At 45.1% G+C, this 18621-nt stretch overlaps 2 protein-coding genes across 4 annotated transcripts in view; one reads left to right on the forward strand and one right to left on the reverse strand.

Moving 5' to 3' along the window:
- LOC109874681 (homer protein homolog 3) overlaps window positions 1-15882 on the forward strand; it is a 37715-nt gene extending 21833 nt beyond the window's left edge. For all 3 annotated transcript variants that reach the window (XM_020466707.2, XM_031810322.1, XM_031810323.1), the window contains 5 exons: window positions 2363-2496; window positions 3213-3369; window positions 11991-12098; window positions 12453-12533; window positions 14203-15882. In XM_020466707.2, coding sequence (XP_020322296.1) covers window positions 2363-2496; window positions 3213-3369; window positions 11991-12098; window positions 12453-12533; window positions 14203-14388 — 666 coding nt within the window. In that variant the 3' untranslated portion in view covers window positions 14389-15882. The remainder of the gene's footprint in view (window positions 1-2362; window positions 2497-3212; window positions 3370-11990; window positions 12099-12452; window positions 12534-14202) is intronic.
- On the reverse strand, window positions 15797-17996 carry LOC109874682 (ubiquitin-60S ribosomal protein L40-like). Its single transcript, XM_020466708.2, has 5 exons — window positions 17865-17996; window positions 17143-17254; window positions 16704-16790; window positions 16218-16320; window positions 15797-16089 (listed from the first exon to the last, which is right to left on the reverse strand). Exons 2-5 carry the CDS (start codon window positions 17243-17245, stop codon window positions 15996-15998), a joined length of 387 nt encoding a protein of 128 aa, XP_020322297.1. The 5' UTR covers window positions 17246-17254; window positions 17865-17996; the 3' UTR covers window positions 15797-15995.
- Window positions 17997-18621: the final 625 nt, after the last annotated feature.

The following is an 18621-nucleotide window of genomic DNA, read 5'->3' on the forward strand; positions in this document are numbered from 1 at the left end:
GATGTGTGTAACAGCACCTGCTACCTCGACTATGCTACCATCAGCCCCAGACACCACATAGGTGCCAAACCTGCTTCCACAACTTTGGTGAAAGTGTGAGGCGAGAGGGAACGCACGGAAGGGAGGACCAGAAACTCGTACGCTACAGCCTTGAAATGGAACCTCAAGGAACTTCGTGTGATATGGCCATATGAAAGTACGGGTCCTTCAGGTCAATGGAGGTGAACCAATCGCCTGGGCGCACTGACTGTAATAACCGGCTGTTCCTGAGCATTCGGAATTTGTGGACTCTGAGGTGCTTGTTTAGGGCACGCAGGTCTAAAATAGAACGTAGGAACCACTCTGACAAAAACGTGTGGGATGCACACGTAATTGTAGCCTGTACCCCAATGTCACTGTTTGCATATTCCAGGGTGACACTGCACATGCGAGCCACTGGTCGACACAGACAGCAAGTCTCCCATAAAGTGTGTACTGGGGGAACATGGTTATTATTTCATTTCCACCATTCTCGACAACTGTGTATCTGACTGGGGGGGGGAAGGGGCTCTTTTAATTCTGCTCCCATGTGGAGGACACGACACTCTTGACACCGTGGAAATTTGGGTAGAAACAATGTGTTTAAGTGCCAACATTTGCCTGAAGACAAGTCCACTCTGGGTTCCGGGGCTTAGCCTAACAGTGACGAACCCTGATTGGCCGTTGTCACAGCGAACATCTGGGGAGGGGGAAAGGGGGGACCCCAGCCCGTGCCACCTCCCCTATCTTCACGCTATGTGCGTGGGGGCTGCACACATTAAAAATAGACTCAGAAAACAAAATGATTGTGGAGGTTATCAGGCCCACCAGTCATAGCTACCGGTGACACTGCATCTTGAATCCCAGCTTGAAAAGAGATAGAGCGCTGAAAAACGGACCCCATATGTGATAACAGACAGGGCGATTCCAATTTGAATCTGATTCCCAGGAACTAAACGTGTTGAGCAGGAGACCAGGAACTAAACGTGTTGAGCAGGAGACCGACAGCTCAGTAATGTAGGATAATAGCATGACTGCCAATCGCCTACCGAGTCCATAACCTGTATCACTAAGCACCTCATAGGAACCGGTGAGCTGCAGGGAGGAATCAGCAATGAATCCCAGTAATAAGCCACCAATGGGGGAGGGGTGCCCACTTGTGGACAGAGAGCGCTGTGATACTGTATAGCCCCGCCTGAAGCCCGCCCTTATATGAGTACAGGAGCTCCAGCAATGGCCCAACTGTTGTCACAGTACCGTATGCAAGCCTACATCAGCCATGCGACTTCTTCTCAGTCTTGCTAAGCCAGTAGCCAGCTACTTTGCATTATCCCCGTGGGCTAGCACTTGCCAAGCTCACTGCCAGCACAGAGCTAACCAAAGAAAAATGTGTGGTATCTTCCTTCGGTGTCGGGAATCTCTCTGATCGCAGCACTGTCCATTTAGAACAACCAAGTCTAGATCGAGAGGAAAACGGTGTCTGACTGTGGCAGACACAGGCGGCAGGGAGTGCCCCTTCAAGTCGCCTCCCTTAGCTGGTAACAACCTGGTTTAGCTGGGGAAGCTTTACCACATGCCTCAGCCCAGGCAGACAAGACATTTGATACGACCAAAGCCCCAATTCATCCCCGGGTCCCGTAACTCAGACTCAGCTGAGGTGAGAGGAAGCCATAAGAATTCCATATGTTTGCCAAGGGAACCTGCATACACCATGGACTAGGGGAACAGTGTCAGCCGTGGGCAAGCCACTGTTACTGACACCGTCCCTTCTTCTCGCACACAAGTTGACCCGAGTGGGGGCAGTCGGAGCATGCACGGCGTCGAGACATACCAGACAACAAAACGCCAGTATAGCCTTCGTTGCTTTGGTTGCGTTAGCCATCGTAGTAAGCCAGGCTAAACAGGCAGAAGAATAACAGAATCAGTACAAAACTCACAAAACCAGTTCCAAAGATTTAACACACAACATCCAGGAAGAGGATGCCCTCCTTAAGTGGAATAGTTAAGTTGGAGCAAAGCCTGATAGATTTTGCGTTCCCATGTTTATTTTAAAGAGTGCGTGAAACTTGTTCTCCTCATCTCGTGGTGAAGAGAGGAAGAATTGAAGGAATGAACCCTTTGGGTTTATCACCTGTGGAACGCGGAGCTTCCGGTGAGGCACGGTGTTTATTGGCCTTGTCAGGTGTGATTCCAATGTTTTTCAGTAAAGGGTGCAAGCATGTGCAAACTCCCCATAGATGTGTTGTACTGAGTTGACCGACTGAAAGAGAACCAGCAGACACTGTACCCCTCAGGACTTTGGTATTGGTTTAAAGTGTGTTGTTTGTGTTGTGTTGTGTGTTAGGACCTCAGCGATGAGCTCCAGTCGCCGCCGGTGATGTGTGTGAACGGTCCTGAGGAGAAGATGTTCCGGAGCCAAAGCGCAGATATCACACTGTCTTCTGAGAAGGAGCGTATTAAAAAGATGCTTTCTGAAGGGTAACCCACTTATACACGCTCTTGTCCTCAACGTTTCACTCAAGCCAGGGTTCGTTTCATTGTCTGAAAGTACACCGAATATTTTGTGGAAATGTTCTTGGTCTCAAACCCAACTGTTCCATTTTAGAAGGTAAGATAATTGGTCTGGATCTCAAAGGTTCACACACGAAAACAGAGCTTTGGTAAAGAGGATTTTCCAGTCGTTGCTTTAGTTCTGATGGCCTGTTTTGATTACACTTTCCCCATTGAATAGAGCTGCTTATGGGACACATGGTCCAGACAAGAGCAAGGGGGAGTGTAGCAAAGCTAATGTGCTGACTCACACAAAGAGAGAGAAGGTTGCATATTACCCTGCTATTCAGTGGCCCATTCTACTCACTCTGCTTTTGTCCCTGTTGCCCATTACACTGTTGTACATTATCACTACACAATGCAACTTTTATGGTTGCTATGGTGAGTTCTAACGATTGGATAATCTCTCGCTTTCTAATGGTAAAATTACATGGCATCTAAGGGCACAGGATCATGGAGCAGGAACATATTTAATGGACCAATTTCACAAATTTTACCCAAGAGTTGGTAAAGTACGGACAGTCTTGGTTACCGAGCGTTATCATTAAGCCCTTCTCCACTGTGTAGTGAATGTCCCCTCAAATCTGTTCCATTCCTGAGAGGTCAGATGGTGTTTGCCTGAGGTCTCGTACGATGTCTTGCAGGTCTATCTGCGAGATGAACCTGGAGGCAGAGCTCTTCACCCTGCAGGACAGTAACTCCAAGCTGGTGGCGGCGCTACATGAAGCTAACAATAACGTGGAGCAGTGGAAGAAGCAGCTAGTTGCCTACCAGGAGGAGACCGAGAGGCTACGAGACCAGGTGAGTGTTGTCACGATGAAAGATCCACCAGATCGCTTTGCTTTCTTTGATCTAGTACTATGGACGCCATTGTCAGATGGGTAAATCCATTTAAATTCAATCACTTTTTGACAGCAGCCCTTTTGATTCAAACAAAACGTTCCATACACGTTTGCCCATGGAAGAAGTGGTCAGAAAGGGACTTTTTGGACCTGAATGCCAGAACATTAAGGAGATAAAGGTGCTCAAAGTTTACCCATTTTGAAAAAAGCCACTATATCGTGTGTTCATCATCACTGAAAAAGATAAACGGTTGAGTTTGATATAATTTAAAAGCTTCTAAACATGGTGGTGAAACTATTTTATAGTTTCTTGATATTTTTTTTTTTAATACATTATGTCATTTTATTTTTACCTTTTAATATCAATTATCTAAAAACGCATAAACTTCATAACTTCATATTGAAATATGTTGTAGCTTAGACCCTATTTCACGTCATTTGTGTTTTTTGTGTTGTGCCCGCCATCGGTTGAGACACAATGTGCTCTTGAATACACAATGGGTGCATTTCAATCATAGAAATAGGATGCATAGAATGGACCTATCCCTTCAGACCACTGTAATTTATCTGGTACACCATTTAAATGTACATTTGATTGAAATTGTAACTTCTAATGACTACCACAATGGCCACCCACCGTCGAATGTCAACTTAAATGGTCATATGTAATCTATCTATATTCCCAGATATTCCCATTCAAGTCAACATTGAACATTCTGATGTCTGGACCTCAAACCATCTTTGTGGTACCATTTGAACATTTGTCAGCCAAAACATGACACTCACCCTGTATTCAAGATCATGTTGTGTCTGATGGCAGGCAAAACACAAAAACCTCTGATAAAATAAGTAAAAATAGGGTCTAAACTACAACATATGCAAATATGAAAAGAAACAATAGGCAAATATGTATGGAAGTGATTAAATTCAAATGGATTTGCCCATATCCGTTCCCACAAATGCTGAGTGGACCTAATCTCAGTGGAATCATGGGTAAATGTTAAAGTTCAATGTAATTACGCAAGTGCATACAACCGTTCAAGAAAACAGAATTGTGAAAAATACATTGGTAGAATGTAAAGATATGTTACATTTCCGGTTGTAGAATGTAAAGTACAATTAAATACACGACCATGATGAAGATTTGAAGTTATTTTCACGTGCCTAATACCTCACCTCACTTTTCGCTCACACCATAAATATCTCCATGCTGTGACCGTGAGGTCACATTGTGATAGTGAAGGTCACATCTAATTATCAGCGCCGGTGCTGTAAAATGCTGCATCCAGAATCGAGACAGAAGGCGGTGGGGCCAGTGTAGCAGCAAAAGCCTTATTCAAACATGAACAGGTGATGAGTCACCGCCGCTGATAATGACAACGTTTCAAAGTCTCCGACATGACCTTTCCCTGCCGGGGAGGTCATGTAAGTTTTGATTGGGTCATCGTTTTTCAGACAATGGGTTTTCGTTTTAGTCTTTGGAGAAAAGGGAAAAGGGCGTCTGTTGGTAGCTCACGTTGTCATCTTTTGACAACACTGGCCTTAAGAGGCTGCAGACCTTTTCCCTGAAGCTTTAATCGAGGTGTGTTGGTTGGTTTGGATTACGGGGCACCCCTTGCAGTATGTTAAACATGCTCTTTGCATGTTCTCACTATCCCACCTATGTTTCTAAGGCAGGGGGTGTCAAACTAATTTAGCCTGCGGGCCACATTTGGTCTTCACTGAGGTCCGGAGGGCTGCACTGAAAGTTGTGTTATAAACTCAGCAAAAAAAGAAACGTCCTCTCACGGTCAACTGCGTTTATTTTTTAGCAAACTTAACATGTGAAAATATTTGTATGAACATAACAAGATTCAACAACTGAGACATTAACTGAACAAGTTCCACAGACATGTGACTAACAGAAATTAAATAATGTGTCCCCGAACAAAAGGGGGTCAAAATGAAAAGTAACAGTCAGTATCTGGTGTGGCCACCAGCTGCATTAAGTACTGCAGTGCATCTCCTCCTCGTGGACTACACCAGATTTGCCAATTATTGCTGTGAGATGTTACCCCACTCTTCCACCAAGGCAAATGCAAGTTCCAGGACATTTCTGGGGGGAATGGCCCTAGCTGTCACGTTCTGACCTTTATTTCCTTTGTTTTGTCATTATTTAGTATGGTCAGGGCGTGAGTTGAGGTGGGCAGTCTATGTTTGTTTTTCTATGATTTGGGTATTTCTATGTTTCGGCCTAGTATGGTTCTCAATCAGAGGCAGGTGTCATTAGTTGTCTCTGATTGAGAATCATACTTAGGTAGCCTGGGTTTCACTGTGTGTTTGTGGGTGATTGTTCCTGTCTCTGTGTTTTGCACCAGATAGGACTGTTTTAGGTTTCACACGTTTCTTGTTTTTGTAGTCAGTTGTTCATGTGCACATTTACGTATTAAAAGAACCATGGACACTTACCACGCCGCATATTGGTCTTCTGATACTTTTCGCCTCTCCTCTTCGGAAGAAGAGGACATGGGAGGAGATGGACATGGGAGGAGATACTGAACGGAGAGGGACCCTGGGCACAGGCTGGGGAATATCGCCGCCCCAAAGCAGAGCTGGAGGCAGCGAAAGCTGAGCGGCGGCGATTAAAGGAGGCAGCACGGCAATGCGACAGGTACGAGAGGCAGCCCCCCAATTTTTTTTTGGGGGGGGGGGGGCAGACGAGGTGTGGTACTAAGCCAGGTAGCAGACCTGAGCTCACTACTCGTGCTTATTATAAGCAGCGCATTACTGGTCAGGCACCGTGTTATGCGGTTAAGCGCACGGTGTCACCAGTACGTGCCCATAGCCCGGTGCACTATAGGGCAGCCCCCCGAAAGTGCCATGCGAGTGTGGACATTGAGCCAGGGCGTATGGTGCCTGCTCAGCGGGTCTGGTCGCCGGTACGCAGTTTTGGTCCAGGTTATCCTGCGCCGGCTCTGCGTGCTGTGTCTCCGGGGCGCTGGCAGGGTGCAGTGCGTCCTCTGCCTGCGCTCCGCTCGTGCCGGGCAAATTTGGGAGTGGAGCCTAAGGGAGAGGTGCGTGTAGTAAGCACTAGATCTCCCGTGCTTACCCACAGCCCAGTTCAACCTGTGCCTGCACTCTGGAGGGTCCGGGCTAGAGTAGTTGTCCAGCCTGGGGAAGTGGTGCCAAGGTTGCGCACCAGAGCTCCAGTGCTCCCCCACAGCCCGGTCCTTCAGGTGCCTCCTCCTAACACCAAGCCTCCTGAAGGTCTCCCCAGCCTGGTGGTTTCTGTGGCAGCCCCACGCACCAGGCTGTCTCTCTGTCTCCTCCCTGCAGGTGGTCCTGTCTGTCCGGCGCTGCTGCCGGAGTCTCCCGCCTGTCCGGCGCTGCTGCCGGAGTCTCCCGCCTGTCCGGCGCTGCTGCCGGAGTCTCCCGCCTGTCCGGCGCTGCTGCCGGAGTCTCCCGCCTGTCCGGCGCTGCTGCCGGAGTCTCCCGCCTGTCCGGCGCTGCTGCCGGAGTCTGAGGTGCCAGAGCCCCTCAGCCCAGAGGCGCCAGAGCCCCTCAGCCCAGAGGCGCCAGAGCCCCTGCCCCTCTGTCCCGAGCTGCCCCTCTGTACCGAGCTTCTGCCCCTCTGTCCAGTGGGGTCATTGAGAAGGGTGGCCATGGTTAGAAAGCCACGGAGGCGGACAATAAGGCGGACTAAGACAATGGTGAAGTGGGGTCCGCGTCCCGTGCCAGAGCCGCCACCGCGGACAGACGCCCACCCAGACCCTCCCCTATAGGTTAAGGTTTTGCGGCCGGAGTCCGCACCTTTGGGGGTGGGGGGTACTGTCACGTTCTGACCTTTATTTCCTTTGTTTTGTCATTATTTAGTATGGTCAGGGCGTGAGTTGGGGTGGCCAGTCTATGTTTGTTTTTCTATGATTTGGGTATTTCTATGTTTCGGCCTAGTATGGTTCTCAATCAGAGGCAGGTGTCATTAGTTGTCTCTGATTGAGAATCATACTTAGGTAGCCTGGGTTTCACTGTGTGTTTGTGTGTTTGTTTCCTGTCTCTGTGTTTTGCACCAGATAGGACTGTTTTAGGTTTCACACGTTTCTTGTTTTTGTAGTCAGTTGTTCATGTGCACATTTACGTATTAAAAGAACCATGGACACTTACCACGCCGCATATTGGTCCTCTGATCCTTTTCGCCTCTCCTCTTTGGAAGAAGAGGAGGAAATCCTTGACACTAGCCCTCACCCTCCGATCCAACAGGTCCCAGACATGCTCAATGGGATTGAGATCCGGGCTTTTCGCTGGCCATGGCAGAACACTGACATTCCTGTCTTGCAGGAAATCACACACAGAACGAGAAGTATGGCTGGTGGCATTGTCATGCTGGAGGGTCATGTCAGGATGAGCCTGCAGGAAGGGTACCACATGAGGGAGGAGGATGTCTTCCCTGTAACGCACAGCGTTGAGATTGCCTGCAATAACAACAAGCTCAGTCCAATGATGCTGTGACACACCGCCCTAGACCATGACGGACCCTCCACCTCCAAATCGATCCCGCTCTCATTCCTTCGATGATAAACGCGAATCCGACCATCACCCTCGGTGAGACAAAACCGCGACTTGTTAGTGAGGAGCACTTTTAGCCAGTCCTGTCTGGTCCAGTGACGGTGGTGAGGACCTGCGTTACAACAGGCCTACAAGCCCTCAGTCCAGCCTCTCTCAGCCTATTGTGGACAGTCTGAGCACTGATGGAGGGATTGTGCGTTCCTGGTGTAACTCGGGCAGTTGTTGTTGCCATCCTGTACCTGTCCCACAGGTGTGATGTTCGGATGTACCGATCCTGTGCAAGTGTTGTTACATGTGGTCTGCCACTGCGAGGACGATCAGCTGTCCGTCCTGTAGCGCTGTCTTAGGCGTCTCACAGTACGGACATTGCAATTTATTGCTCTGGTCACATCTGCAGTCCTTAATACCTCCTTGCAGCATACTTAAGGCACGCTCACGCAGATGAGCAGGGACCCTGTCAGTAGAAAGGCCTCTTTAGTGTCCTAAGTTTTCTTAACTGTGACCTTATTTGCCTACTGTCTTTAAGCTGTTAGTGTCTTAACAACCGTTGCACAGGTGCATGTTCATTAATTGTTTATGGTTCATTGAACAAACATGGGAAACCGTGTGTAAACGGTTTCCCAAAGATCTATGAAGTTATTCGGATTTTTACGAATGATCTTTTTTTTGCTGAGTTCATTTCCTTGCCGTCCAAATTAGTAAACTTTCCTCTATCCATAGTCTTGGGAATTTTCTATGCTCGCTGACTATCCAGCTTTCGTTTCTGCGATTGGTAGCAAATCAAAATCAAATCAAATCAAATTTATTTATATAGCCCTTCGTACATCAGCTGATATCTCAAAGTGCTGTACAGAAACCCAGCCTAAAACCCCAAACAGCAAGCAATGCAGGTGTAGAAGCACGGTGGCTAGGAAAAACTCCCTAGAAAGGCCAATACCTAGGAAGAAACCTAGAGAGGAACCAGGCTATGTGGGGTGGCCAGTCCTCTTCTGGCTGTGCCGGGTGGAGATTATAACAGAACATGGCCAAGATGTTCAAATGTTCATAAATGACCAGCATGGTCGAATAATAATAAGGCAGAACAGTTGAAACTGGAGCAGCAGCACAGTCAGGTGGAAGTTGAAACTGGAGCAGCAGCATGGCCAGGTGGACTGGGGACAGCAAGGAGTCATCATGTCAGGTAGTCCTGGGGCATGGTCCTAGGGCTCAGGTCAGTTGAAACTGGAACAGCAGCATGGCCAGGTGGACTGGGGACAGCAAGGAGTCATCATGTCAGGTAGTCCTGGGGCATGGTCCTAGGGCTCAGGTCCTCCGAGAGAGAGAAAGAAAGAGAGAAGGAGAGAATTAGAGAACGCACACTTAGATTCACACAGGACACCGAATAGGACAGGAGAAGTACTCCAGATATAACAAACTGACCCCAGCCCCCCGACACATAAACTACTGCAGCATAAATACTGGAGGCTGAGACAGGAGGGGTCAGGAGACACTGTGGCCCCATCCGAGGACACCCCCGGACAGGGCCAAACAGGAAGGATATAACCCCACCCACTTTGCCAAAGCACAGCCCCCACACCACTAGAGGGATATCTTCAACCACCAACTTACCATCCTGAGACAAGGCTGAGTATAGCCCACAAAGATCTCCGCCACGGCACAACCCAAGGGGGGGGCGCCAACCCAGACAGGATGACCACAACAGTGAATCAACCCACTCAGGTGACGCACCCCCTCCAGGGACGGCATGAGAGAGCCCCAGCAAGCCAGTGACTCAGCCCCTGTAATAGGGTTAAATAAAAGGACAGATTTTTTTTTTTTTTACATTTTTCCGTGGACCTCCCCAGTTTGTAAACACCTGCTCTAAGGCATTATTAGTCTGAATGCAGAGAATCTCATCCATCTGTGGCTTAGAGAGTACACATGGATTCCCATTTTACCTCTCACCCCTGAGATGTATTTGAGAAAGTATATAATACTGTTCTTAGTGAATATTCTGTGACGACTAGACAAGTGGATGATGAGACATTCTCCAATGCATCATTGCTAGCTGGGTCCAGTAAATTTAAAAGCTTTATCTATTTTTTCCAGTTCTATGTCATCAATATCTGTTCAGGGTCACTGGCTGCTAAGTACTGAGTCACTAGGGGATTTGCTGGCTCCAAGCCTGTTGGTGAAATCCTTTGGATTCATCAACCTTTGGATTCGACCACTTCAATGGTTTGAGTGGTGCAAGCTTATAATGTCTAGCCAGAGAACATTGATCTCCACAATTATTTTACCACTTCATGCAGTGTTTCACTGCACTGTGGATATACATCAATAGTCCCAGACGACTACAATCCTCCCCGTCTCTACATTAATCGTCCTCGAAAAAGGCAAGCCATCCAGGTCTAGTGGACCAAGATCTCTCGCTTTTTTTGATCTGAATTGGGCGACCAGGTGGCTGAAAATGGTTCACGTCTCCTGGGGGTGGCAGAGAGAGGGGTTTGTAGGACAGCGATATCCTACTTTCAATGCCCTAGTTAGGAGAAAAATGAAAAATCACCAGAGGGAGCTGGCAGCTATCTGCCCCCCCCCCACCACCATACACAGTTAAAAATAATCCAGCCTCTCTCAAGGCAGAGACCTTTTAGAGGTCTCTTTTTTAGTTTAGCTCCTATTTTACAGGCTGAGTTAACACTGCAGTGAGGTTTCAATTCCCCGTTACCTGATCATGGTGGTGTCTCGGTCCTTGGCTGGCGCAATAAAGGCAGCAGCCTTGGCCATGGTAAAGGGGGGTCAGGGGGATGTTGTATGCTGTGTGTATTATTGAGACCACAATATCTGATCCTCGCAGGAGGCATTATGCCTTTGACTTTATCATCCAATGAGAGATATTTACTTTGTTAACTACTCTGTACTAGAGCTTTGTTGCTTGCCAGTTTTTGCATTTGGGGCTTTGTACTGTTGTATATGTTTCGTGTGTATGACTCATTGTTTGGTTAGCAAGAGATGCTGCTTTTTTTTGCATGTCTATGAACAGTATTTTTAGGGGGCACTGCTGTTACTTAATTGGGTTGAAGAGGGATAAGGGGGTTGGAGGGGGGGGGTATCCTGCGGGAATTATCCAGGTTGAAAGATGGCAGGGTTCCTCACTTTTCCTGTATAACCAAGGACATTTTTATCCACAGATGGGGGAAAGGGTTTTGTATTTTCCTTTACCTGCAGTGTGGTAAAACAAAGCCAAACGCATGGATTGTTCTCAATAACCTGTAAATATCAGGATGTAGGATGGGACAAACCGAACAACTTCAATGACAAATTTCTCTAAAGGGCGGGGGGGGGGGACATCACCTAATTCACTGAGAATACATTACATAGGATGAAGAAACAATACTGCGAGCCGCAGCCCCATACTACTTGTCAGACACAGAGAACTGATACTATAAACGTGCTGTTGGGGTGGGATTGGCGTGAGGTGTGGGAGGTCCGTGAGTAGCTTTTGACCATTTCTTTGGATTCCTCATGTCTAACTCATTGTTAGAAAAAAAGTTAGCTCCAAATCAGATGTTAGATACTATATTTATTGAATGTTATATGAATCCTTTACATTAAACTAGCCAATTAGCGTGCAATACAATTATCTTATATTTCAACCAAATAATGTTGCAGTAATGCTAATCTGTGTCCAACATCAGAAACCGTTTCAGAACAATCTGAGATGGTGGGAGTCGAAATCCTCTTTCTTGTGCTTTTTGAGGTGGAAAGACCCTATTAAAGAGAAAAGATTCTGAAGGATTTGAATGACCACAACTGGGAACACACTGTAAAATGGCAGGGGCAAGCTGTAAAGACCAGGGATAATTCCTTTCTGGACTCAAGTATAGTACCATTCATGAGTGCAATCTATAAAGTGTCAACAAGAAAGTTGGACCCAGGGGTCCTGTCACACATGTCACAATAACATTCCCGCTCCCTGTAGAGATCTGACAGGAGCTGCAGTCTCAAGTCTATGATCATTTCCCCTGGTCGTGACTGAAACCTCTCGTCTTTTGGCAGGTGGCTGATCTGGAGGCACATGGCGGACACGGCCCTAGTGACACGCTCAAAGACGAGTTGACTCGTTCTCTGGAGGAACTGGAGGCCCTGCTCAAGGCTAAAGATGAGGTCAGGGGGGCAAGATACACACAGGGGAAAAGGGAGGTATTGTAGGTACATTTATATGCCCTCCGGCAATAAGTGCAAGGCTGTTCTACTCATGCTTATGGATGAGGGTAGGGGGAGACGTTTCTAGATCAGACCAAGGCCGAAAGTAGCTGAGTTTAAATGTTTTAAATGGGATTTTATACCATTTTATAGATGGAGAACATAGTCGTATCACAAAGCTGGCAATTGAGATCAAATCAGTTGTGGTCTTTAAATGGAAGAAAGGCCAATGTGAACCTGTAAACTTCCTTTGTTTTGTGGTGCTGACGCAAAGGTCCTTGGGCTAACTTGTGAATGATTATGCTTGTTTTCCAGGAAATCCACATTCTGCAGAACAAGAAAGAAGAATACCATGAGATGGAGCAGGAGAGAGAAGAGGCCATACACCGATTACAGGTAGACCTGCACACTGAAGAAGGCGCATTTGGTAAAACCTTGCATGAGCAAGAACAAGAGACTGAAAAAGACTGAAAAACAGCTTCTATCGCAAGGCCATCAGACTGTTAAATAGCCATTACTAGCTAACTACCACCCAGTTACTCAACCCTGCACCTTAGAGGCTGCCGCCCTATGTACATAGACATGGAATCACTGGTTTAATAATGGAACACTAGTCACTTTAATAATGTGTACATACTGCTTTACTCATTTCATGTATATACTGTATTCTATTCTACTGTATTTTACTCAAATACCACTCCGACATTGCTGGTCCTAATATTTACACAACCGTTCAAAAGTTTGAGGTCATTTAGAAATGTCCTTGTTTTTTGAAAGAAAAGCAAATTTTTTGTCCATTAAAATAACATACAATTGATCAGAAATACAGTGTAGACATTGTTAGTCATTTACAACACTATTATAGCTGGAAACGGCAGATTTTTTATGGAATATCTACATAGGCGTACAGAGGCCCATTATCAGCAACCATCACTCCTGTGTTCCAATGGCATGTTGTGTTAGCTAATCCAAGTTTATCCTTTTAAAAGGCTAATTGATCATTAGAAAACCCTTTTGCAATTATGTTAGCACAGCTGAAAACTGTTGTTCTAATTAAAGAAGCAATAAAACTGGCCTTTAGACTAGTTGAGTATCTGGAGCATCAGCATTTAGGGGTTCAATTACAGGTTCAAAATGTCCATTTCTAAGTGACCCCAAACTTTTGGACGGTAGTGTACATATTTCTTAATTCTATTATTTTACTTTTACATGTGTTTATTGTTATGAATTGTTAGATATTACTGCAGTTGGAGCTTGTTGTGAATTGTTAGATACTACTGCAGTTGGAGCTTGTTATGAATTGTTAGATACTACTGCACGGTTGGAGCTTGTTATGAATTGTTAGATACTACTGCACGGTTGGAGCTTGTTATGAATTGTTAGATACTACTGCACGGTTGGAGCTTGTTATGAATTGTTAGATATTACTGCAGTTGGAGCTTGTTGTGAATTGTTAGATACTACTGCACGGTTGGAGCTTGTTATGAATTGTTAGATACTACTGCACGGTTGGAGCTTGTTATGAATTGTTAGATATTACTGCAGTTGGAGCTTGTTATGAATTGTTAGATACTACTGCACGGTTGGAGCTTGTTATGAATTGTTAGATACTACTGCACGGTTGGAGCTTGTTATGAATTGTTAGATACTACTGCACGGTTGGAGCTTGTTATGAATTGTTAGATATTACTGCAGTTGGAGCTTGTTGTGAATTGTTAGATACTACTGCACGGTTGGAGCTTGTTATGAATTGTTAGATACTACTGCACGGTTGGAGCTTGTTATGAATTGTTAGATATTACTGCAGTTGGAGCTTGTTATGAATTGTTAGATATTACTGCAGTTGGAGCTTGTTATGAATTGTTAGATATTACTGCAGTTGGAGCTTGTTATGAATTGTTAGATATTACTGCAGTTGGAGCTTGTTATGAATTGTTAGATATTACTGCAGTTGGAGCTTGGAACACAAGCATTTTCGCTACACCCGCAATAACATCTGCTAAATATGTGACCAATACAATTTGATTTGAACAACAAGCAAGTAGGATGCTCTGTGGTTTCACAGGAGATGGAGATACGTAACCTGGAGCTGGAGCGGCGGGTGCAGAACGTGGAGCAGAACCTGTCCGCCTCCCTGGAGGAGCGGGACCGCACGGAGAGTGAAGTGCAGAGGGCCATCGAGATCCTGGACGTCAAGATCTTTGACCTGAACGACCTTCGGCAGAGCCTGGTCAAGCTCATTGACAAATAGTGTGAAAGAGAAGAGGATGGGTCTCTTAGGGATGGCCAAATGCAAAGAGAGGAATTTGGAAAAGAGAACGAGCTGGTCCTCTCTTGCTGTAAAGCACAACACCACTTCTGCTGTGGGAAGATGGCTGCTCTGGGTCCTTACAGCAGCAGCAGCATCACTGTACAGCTTGTTAAGCGTAGGTTGTGGTGTTACCTAGGCAGTGTGTCTGCTATGTCCGATGTTGTGCTGTAATTCATGTTGCTGTCTTAACATTCAAGGCAATAATCTAAATGCTAGACTGTTCATTTGAGATTAGGAATATTGTCATGAATGAGAACAATAAGATCATTAGGTGCTTGTAGATATAGTTTCCATACTTTTGAAATCAACTGATTTTATACAAAATTGGGAATGTAATGCTATAATGAGCAACGTGGATGATCTTTTAATTCTCCCGTGAGATGAGATTTAAAAAATGGTTTTGAGAGATCTTTCAGTGCAACCAAACTATGTATTTGGAAAGAAGCAGTACACAATGCAGAAAATAGATATTTATTTTATTTAAATGTGGTTGACAGCTATCACCTCATCCAATTAGAATACAACTCAAGACAATTGGTATTGAAGAGGAAAATAAATTTGCCTTAATTGACAAATTATTCACCTTTTTTTTTTATATACATCTGAGCAAAGTTAGTGAAAGTGTCAAGAGGCCGAAGGTTATGCCGCCGCAGTGGAGTTGACCTGTGACATGTTAACGATTCATGTATCCAATCAACTAAAACCCATGCGTCAAAGAATGAGCGATCTGTAAAGAAACAAAGGATTCACGGTACTGTTTTGGCACGTCAGCCGTCTCCGGGTTTGAGTTGTAGATATAGAAATGTGTTGGTACCATGGCATGCTGGTAGTAGTGTGATACAAGAGGTATGAAGCATGAGGGTATCTTGAATTCCTGTGAATGCTCCATCCATCTATGAACTAAAGACACCAAAGAGAGTGGAGTTCTCAAAGAGCTTTCGAAAGCTTGACTCAGCTTCTCCTGTGTTCATAGAATGTTAAACTAAAGCTTAGATTAGTCCTGGTAATTAGGTAGATGATTTAGGCGATAAGAATTACATGTAAGTGCTTGCTCTTGCAATAAATCAATGTATAAATTAAGATTTGAGCGGTTGTCTCTAGCCAGATTGTCCAGTAATGAGATTTAATTGATAGAAATGTATCATTGACACTTGAATCAATTCATCTGATCAGTGGTTATTTCCCTCCAGCATCTACCAGTAATAGCAGTAGGTGGGGCTTAATGTTTAGCTTAGAGACAATACTATATGCCTTATGTGAGTGGCTGTATTTGTATTTACTGTTAAAGAACGCCTGATGAAATTGCAAGTTTAATTGCACATATGATATTTAGATCAAGGCACACAAGTGGAGCAAAATGTTGCATTTTTAATGAGCCTTGTTCAAAGAAATTGTAAAACAAATAATAATAAAGGAGATGGAATAATCAGAAAATTTGCCTCGTTCTGTATAGTAAGTCAAGGTTTATGGCAGCATGAATGACAGTCCTCCCCCTTTCCAATTCAATTTTATTATTATTGAAAACATTGACAAAAGAGAATGCTAGTTTACTTCAGCTTCTTCTTGGGGCGCAGGTTGCTGGTGTGCCCACACTTCTTTTTGCGGCAGTTGACTGCACGGGGGTGAAGACGTGCATAGCATCTGTAATGCAGAGAGCACCAACATCCTCAATGATAAGACCCCAAGCTCCACACAGACATGGATCAGTAGATGGCTGCGACTTGGTGGACATTTTTATTTCGTCCTCAGTTAAATGGAAGCAGACATACTTGCGGCAGATCATTTTGTCACAGTTGTATTTCTGCGCCAGCTGTCTCAGGGAAGGCTCGATGATACCTCCTCTCAGACGCAGGACGAGATGAAGAGTGGACTCTGGGAAGCAAAGTGGTGACACGAACAAAATTACACAGTATTCTTTATTTCATTGTATTTGAAATAAAGGATGGTCCACTCCATAACACTTGGCACTGTTTTCCATGGAGTATCACAAAATATGTTTCTAAAAGTTGGACATTTGAACTGACATTGTATTTATATAAACATTTCAATAATGTAGGAGACAAACCTGCTAATATGTGATCTGTGAATATTACAGCATGCATACCATTAGACAGAAGGTCCACATGTTCCCATGGACTATGAAGACATGATATAAGCCTCAATGCCATGATTAGGGTAAACACTGAAGACTGAGCAATTGTCCATCATGGTCTGAACAAACAGCATTATTGATCATTGGATTTGTCAAGTAGTACCTTTCTGAATGTTGTAGTCTGACAACGTGCGGCCATCCTCCAACTGTTTGCCAGCGAAGATGAGTCGCTGTTGGTCAGGAGGAATACCTGAAAGGGTAAGCAGCAAACATAAGTATGTTTGGCAGAAACCATCCACATGTACCCCAAATTAAGTAGTTGCCCATCTACAAAGATCTCATGTGGATTTTAGAAGGATTTAGAGAGGGAAAGCCTGGGCTCTCCAACCCTGTTCCTCTCCTCCTGTAGGTTTTCCCTCCAACCCCAGTTGTAACTAAATTGATTCATATTTATCAACCAGTTAATTATTAGAGAAGTGTGCGCTAGATTAGGGTTGGTGTGAAAACCTACAGTACAGTAGCTCTCCAGGAACATGTTTGACAGCCCTGGGGTAAACTGATCCTAGATCTGGGCCAAGCAACGTTTGCTGAGATTGATTTACCTTCTTTGTCTTGAATCTTGGCCTTCACATTCTCGATAGTATCACTGGGTTCCACATCAAGGGTGATGGTTTTACCCGTCAAGGTTTTCACAAAGATCTGCATATTTGATGGCTGTAGTAGAAACAAGGCGGGGGTTGCATTTATTAAATTGACAGTAGTTGCTTGTTTCGCAAACATAGCAAGGACAGTTTCCTAGAAAAATATTAATCCTAGTCCTGGACAACAAAAAAATGCATGCTCTAATGAGAATATCTACTTAGCTTTATCATGCGTCTGTCTGGGAAATAAGCAGGCTACTAGTTTCATACATCTAGCGTTAACGTTACTAGTTAACGTCAGCTAGCTAATGAAAAACTGGCAATGATTGTCAGCTTGGTCCGGGCTGTTTAGTTAACTACGTGTCTGAATAACGTTACAGTAGTTTATTTCACCAGTCACTCGTCTGATAACTATTCCTAGATAACATGATTATCATGCTATATATTCGTAATATGGCTGTTGGCTTAGCTCATTTGGAAATGGCACACTGGGCCACGGGTGTTAGCAAGCTAGCCATCAGCTAATGTTAGCCCACTAGCCAACCACCTGTTCTCACACACAGTGGAGCTATCAACCAGTCAGTTTCAGATATCTAGACACATAACTGCTGATAGCCGATCCTCAACATATATTCATAACGGGGGCTATATTGACGCTTTAACTAGCTGGTTAAACAACTCACCGTCAAACACCACTGCTGGCTTCAGGAGAACAGAACATCAGGAACTTGAACGTGTTCTTCCTTCTAACATATCATGCACAGTTATCGCCATCTACTGGTCTGGAGGATTCTTGGCGCCTTGACCACCAGACATGAAAGGATTGCAAATTGGGATGGCTGATCACAGTGTTGCAAATCATGCCATGCTGGAAGATAATTGCCTTAATCAGTGTACAAATGCCTCCCGGGCTTTGTCTTTTTCTATATATGTTGTCTTTGGAAAGCAATCCAGCAAGCAGATGTCATAGGTGTTGCAATGTCTACCCTTTGTGGTTTCTATCAAATTGAACCTCACCAACAACAGAGCCAGAGCTCACTCATCACAGTCACCTGGCGGGGCAGGTGGACGCTTGGCCTTGAGCCGAGAAAGCCGATGCAGCTCAGGTAGTGCCGCAAGTTTCACTTCTTCAGTCAAAAGTAAAGTTGTGCTTCTTCAGTCGTACACACTACCAGTTCATCCAAATATACTCACGTTAGGTAGGCTAGACAAAGGCAAGCAGTTCGAAGACGTTCTCCCTCTAAACCAGAGATTGGCTACCTTGATGGGGCTGGAGGCCACAAAAAATTGTTACTGCTGATGCATGATGCAAAACCACATTTCGAAATTGCACCTTGAGTATTCTGTTATAGTATTCTAACTCTCGACAGTGAATTGAGACCCCGACTGAGTTCACCAAAAACAGTTGCCTGTAGCTCAGGACCTGAAGCAAGGATATGC

The sequence above is a fragment of the Oncorhynchus kisutch genome, linkage group LG30, assembly GCF_002021735.2.
Source record: "Oncorhynchus kisutch isolate 150728-3 linkage group LG30, Okis_V2, whole genome shotgun sequence".
In the NCBI taxonomy this organism is placed as follows: Eukaryota; Metazoa; Chordata; class Actinopteri; order Salmoniformes; family Salmonidae; genus Oncorhynchus; species Oncorhynchus kisutch.

Coding starts and splice junctions, on each gene's coding strand:
- LOC109874682 (XM_020466708.2), bottom strand. CDS start 17,245: ATGCAGATCTTTGTGAAAACCTTGACGGGTAAAACCATCACCCTTGAT. Junction 16,791..17,142: donor CAAGATTCAAGACAAAGAAG/GTAAATCAATCT, acceptor TTACCCTTTCAG/GTATTCCTCCTGACCAACAG. Junction 16,090..16,217: donor GACAAAATGATCTGCCGCAA/GTATGTCTGCTT, acceptor TCTGCATTACAG/ATGCTATGCACGTCTTCACC.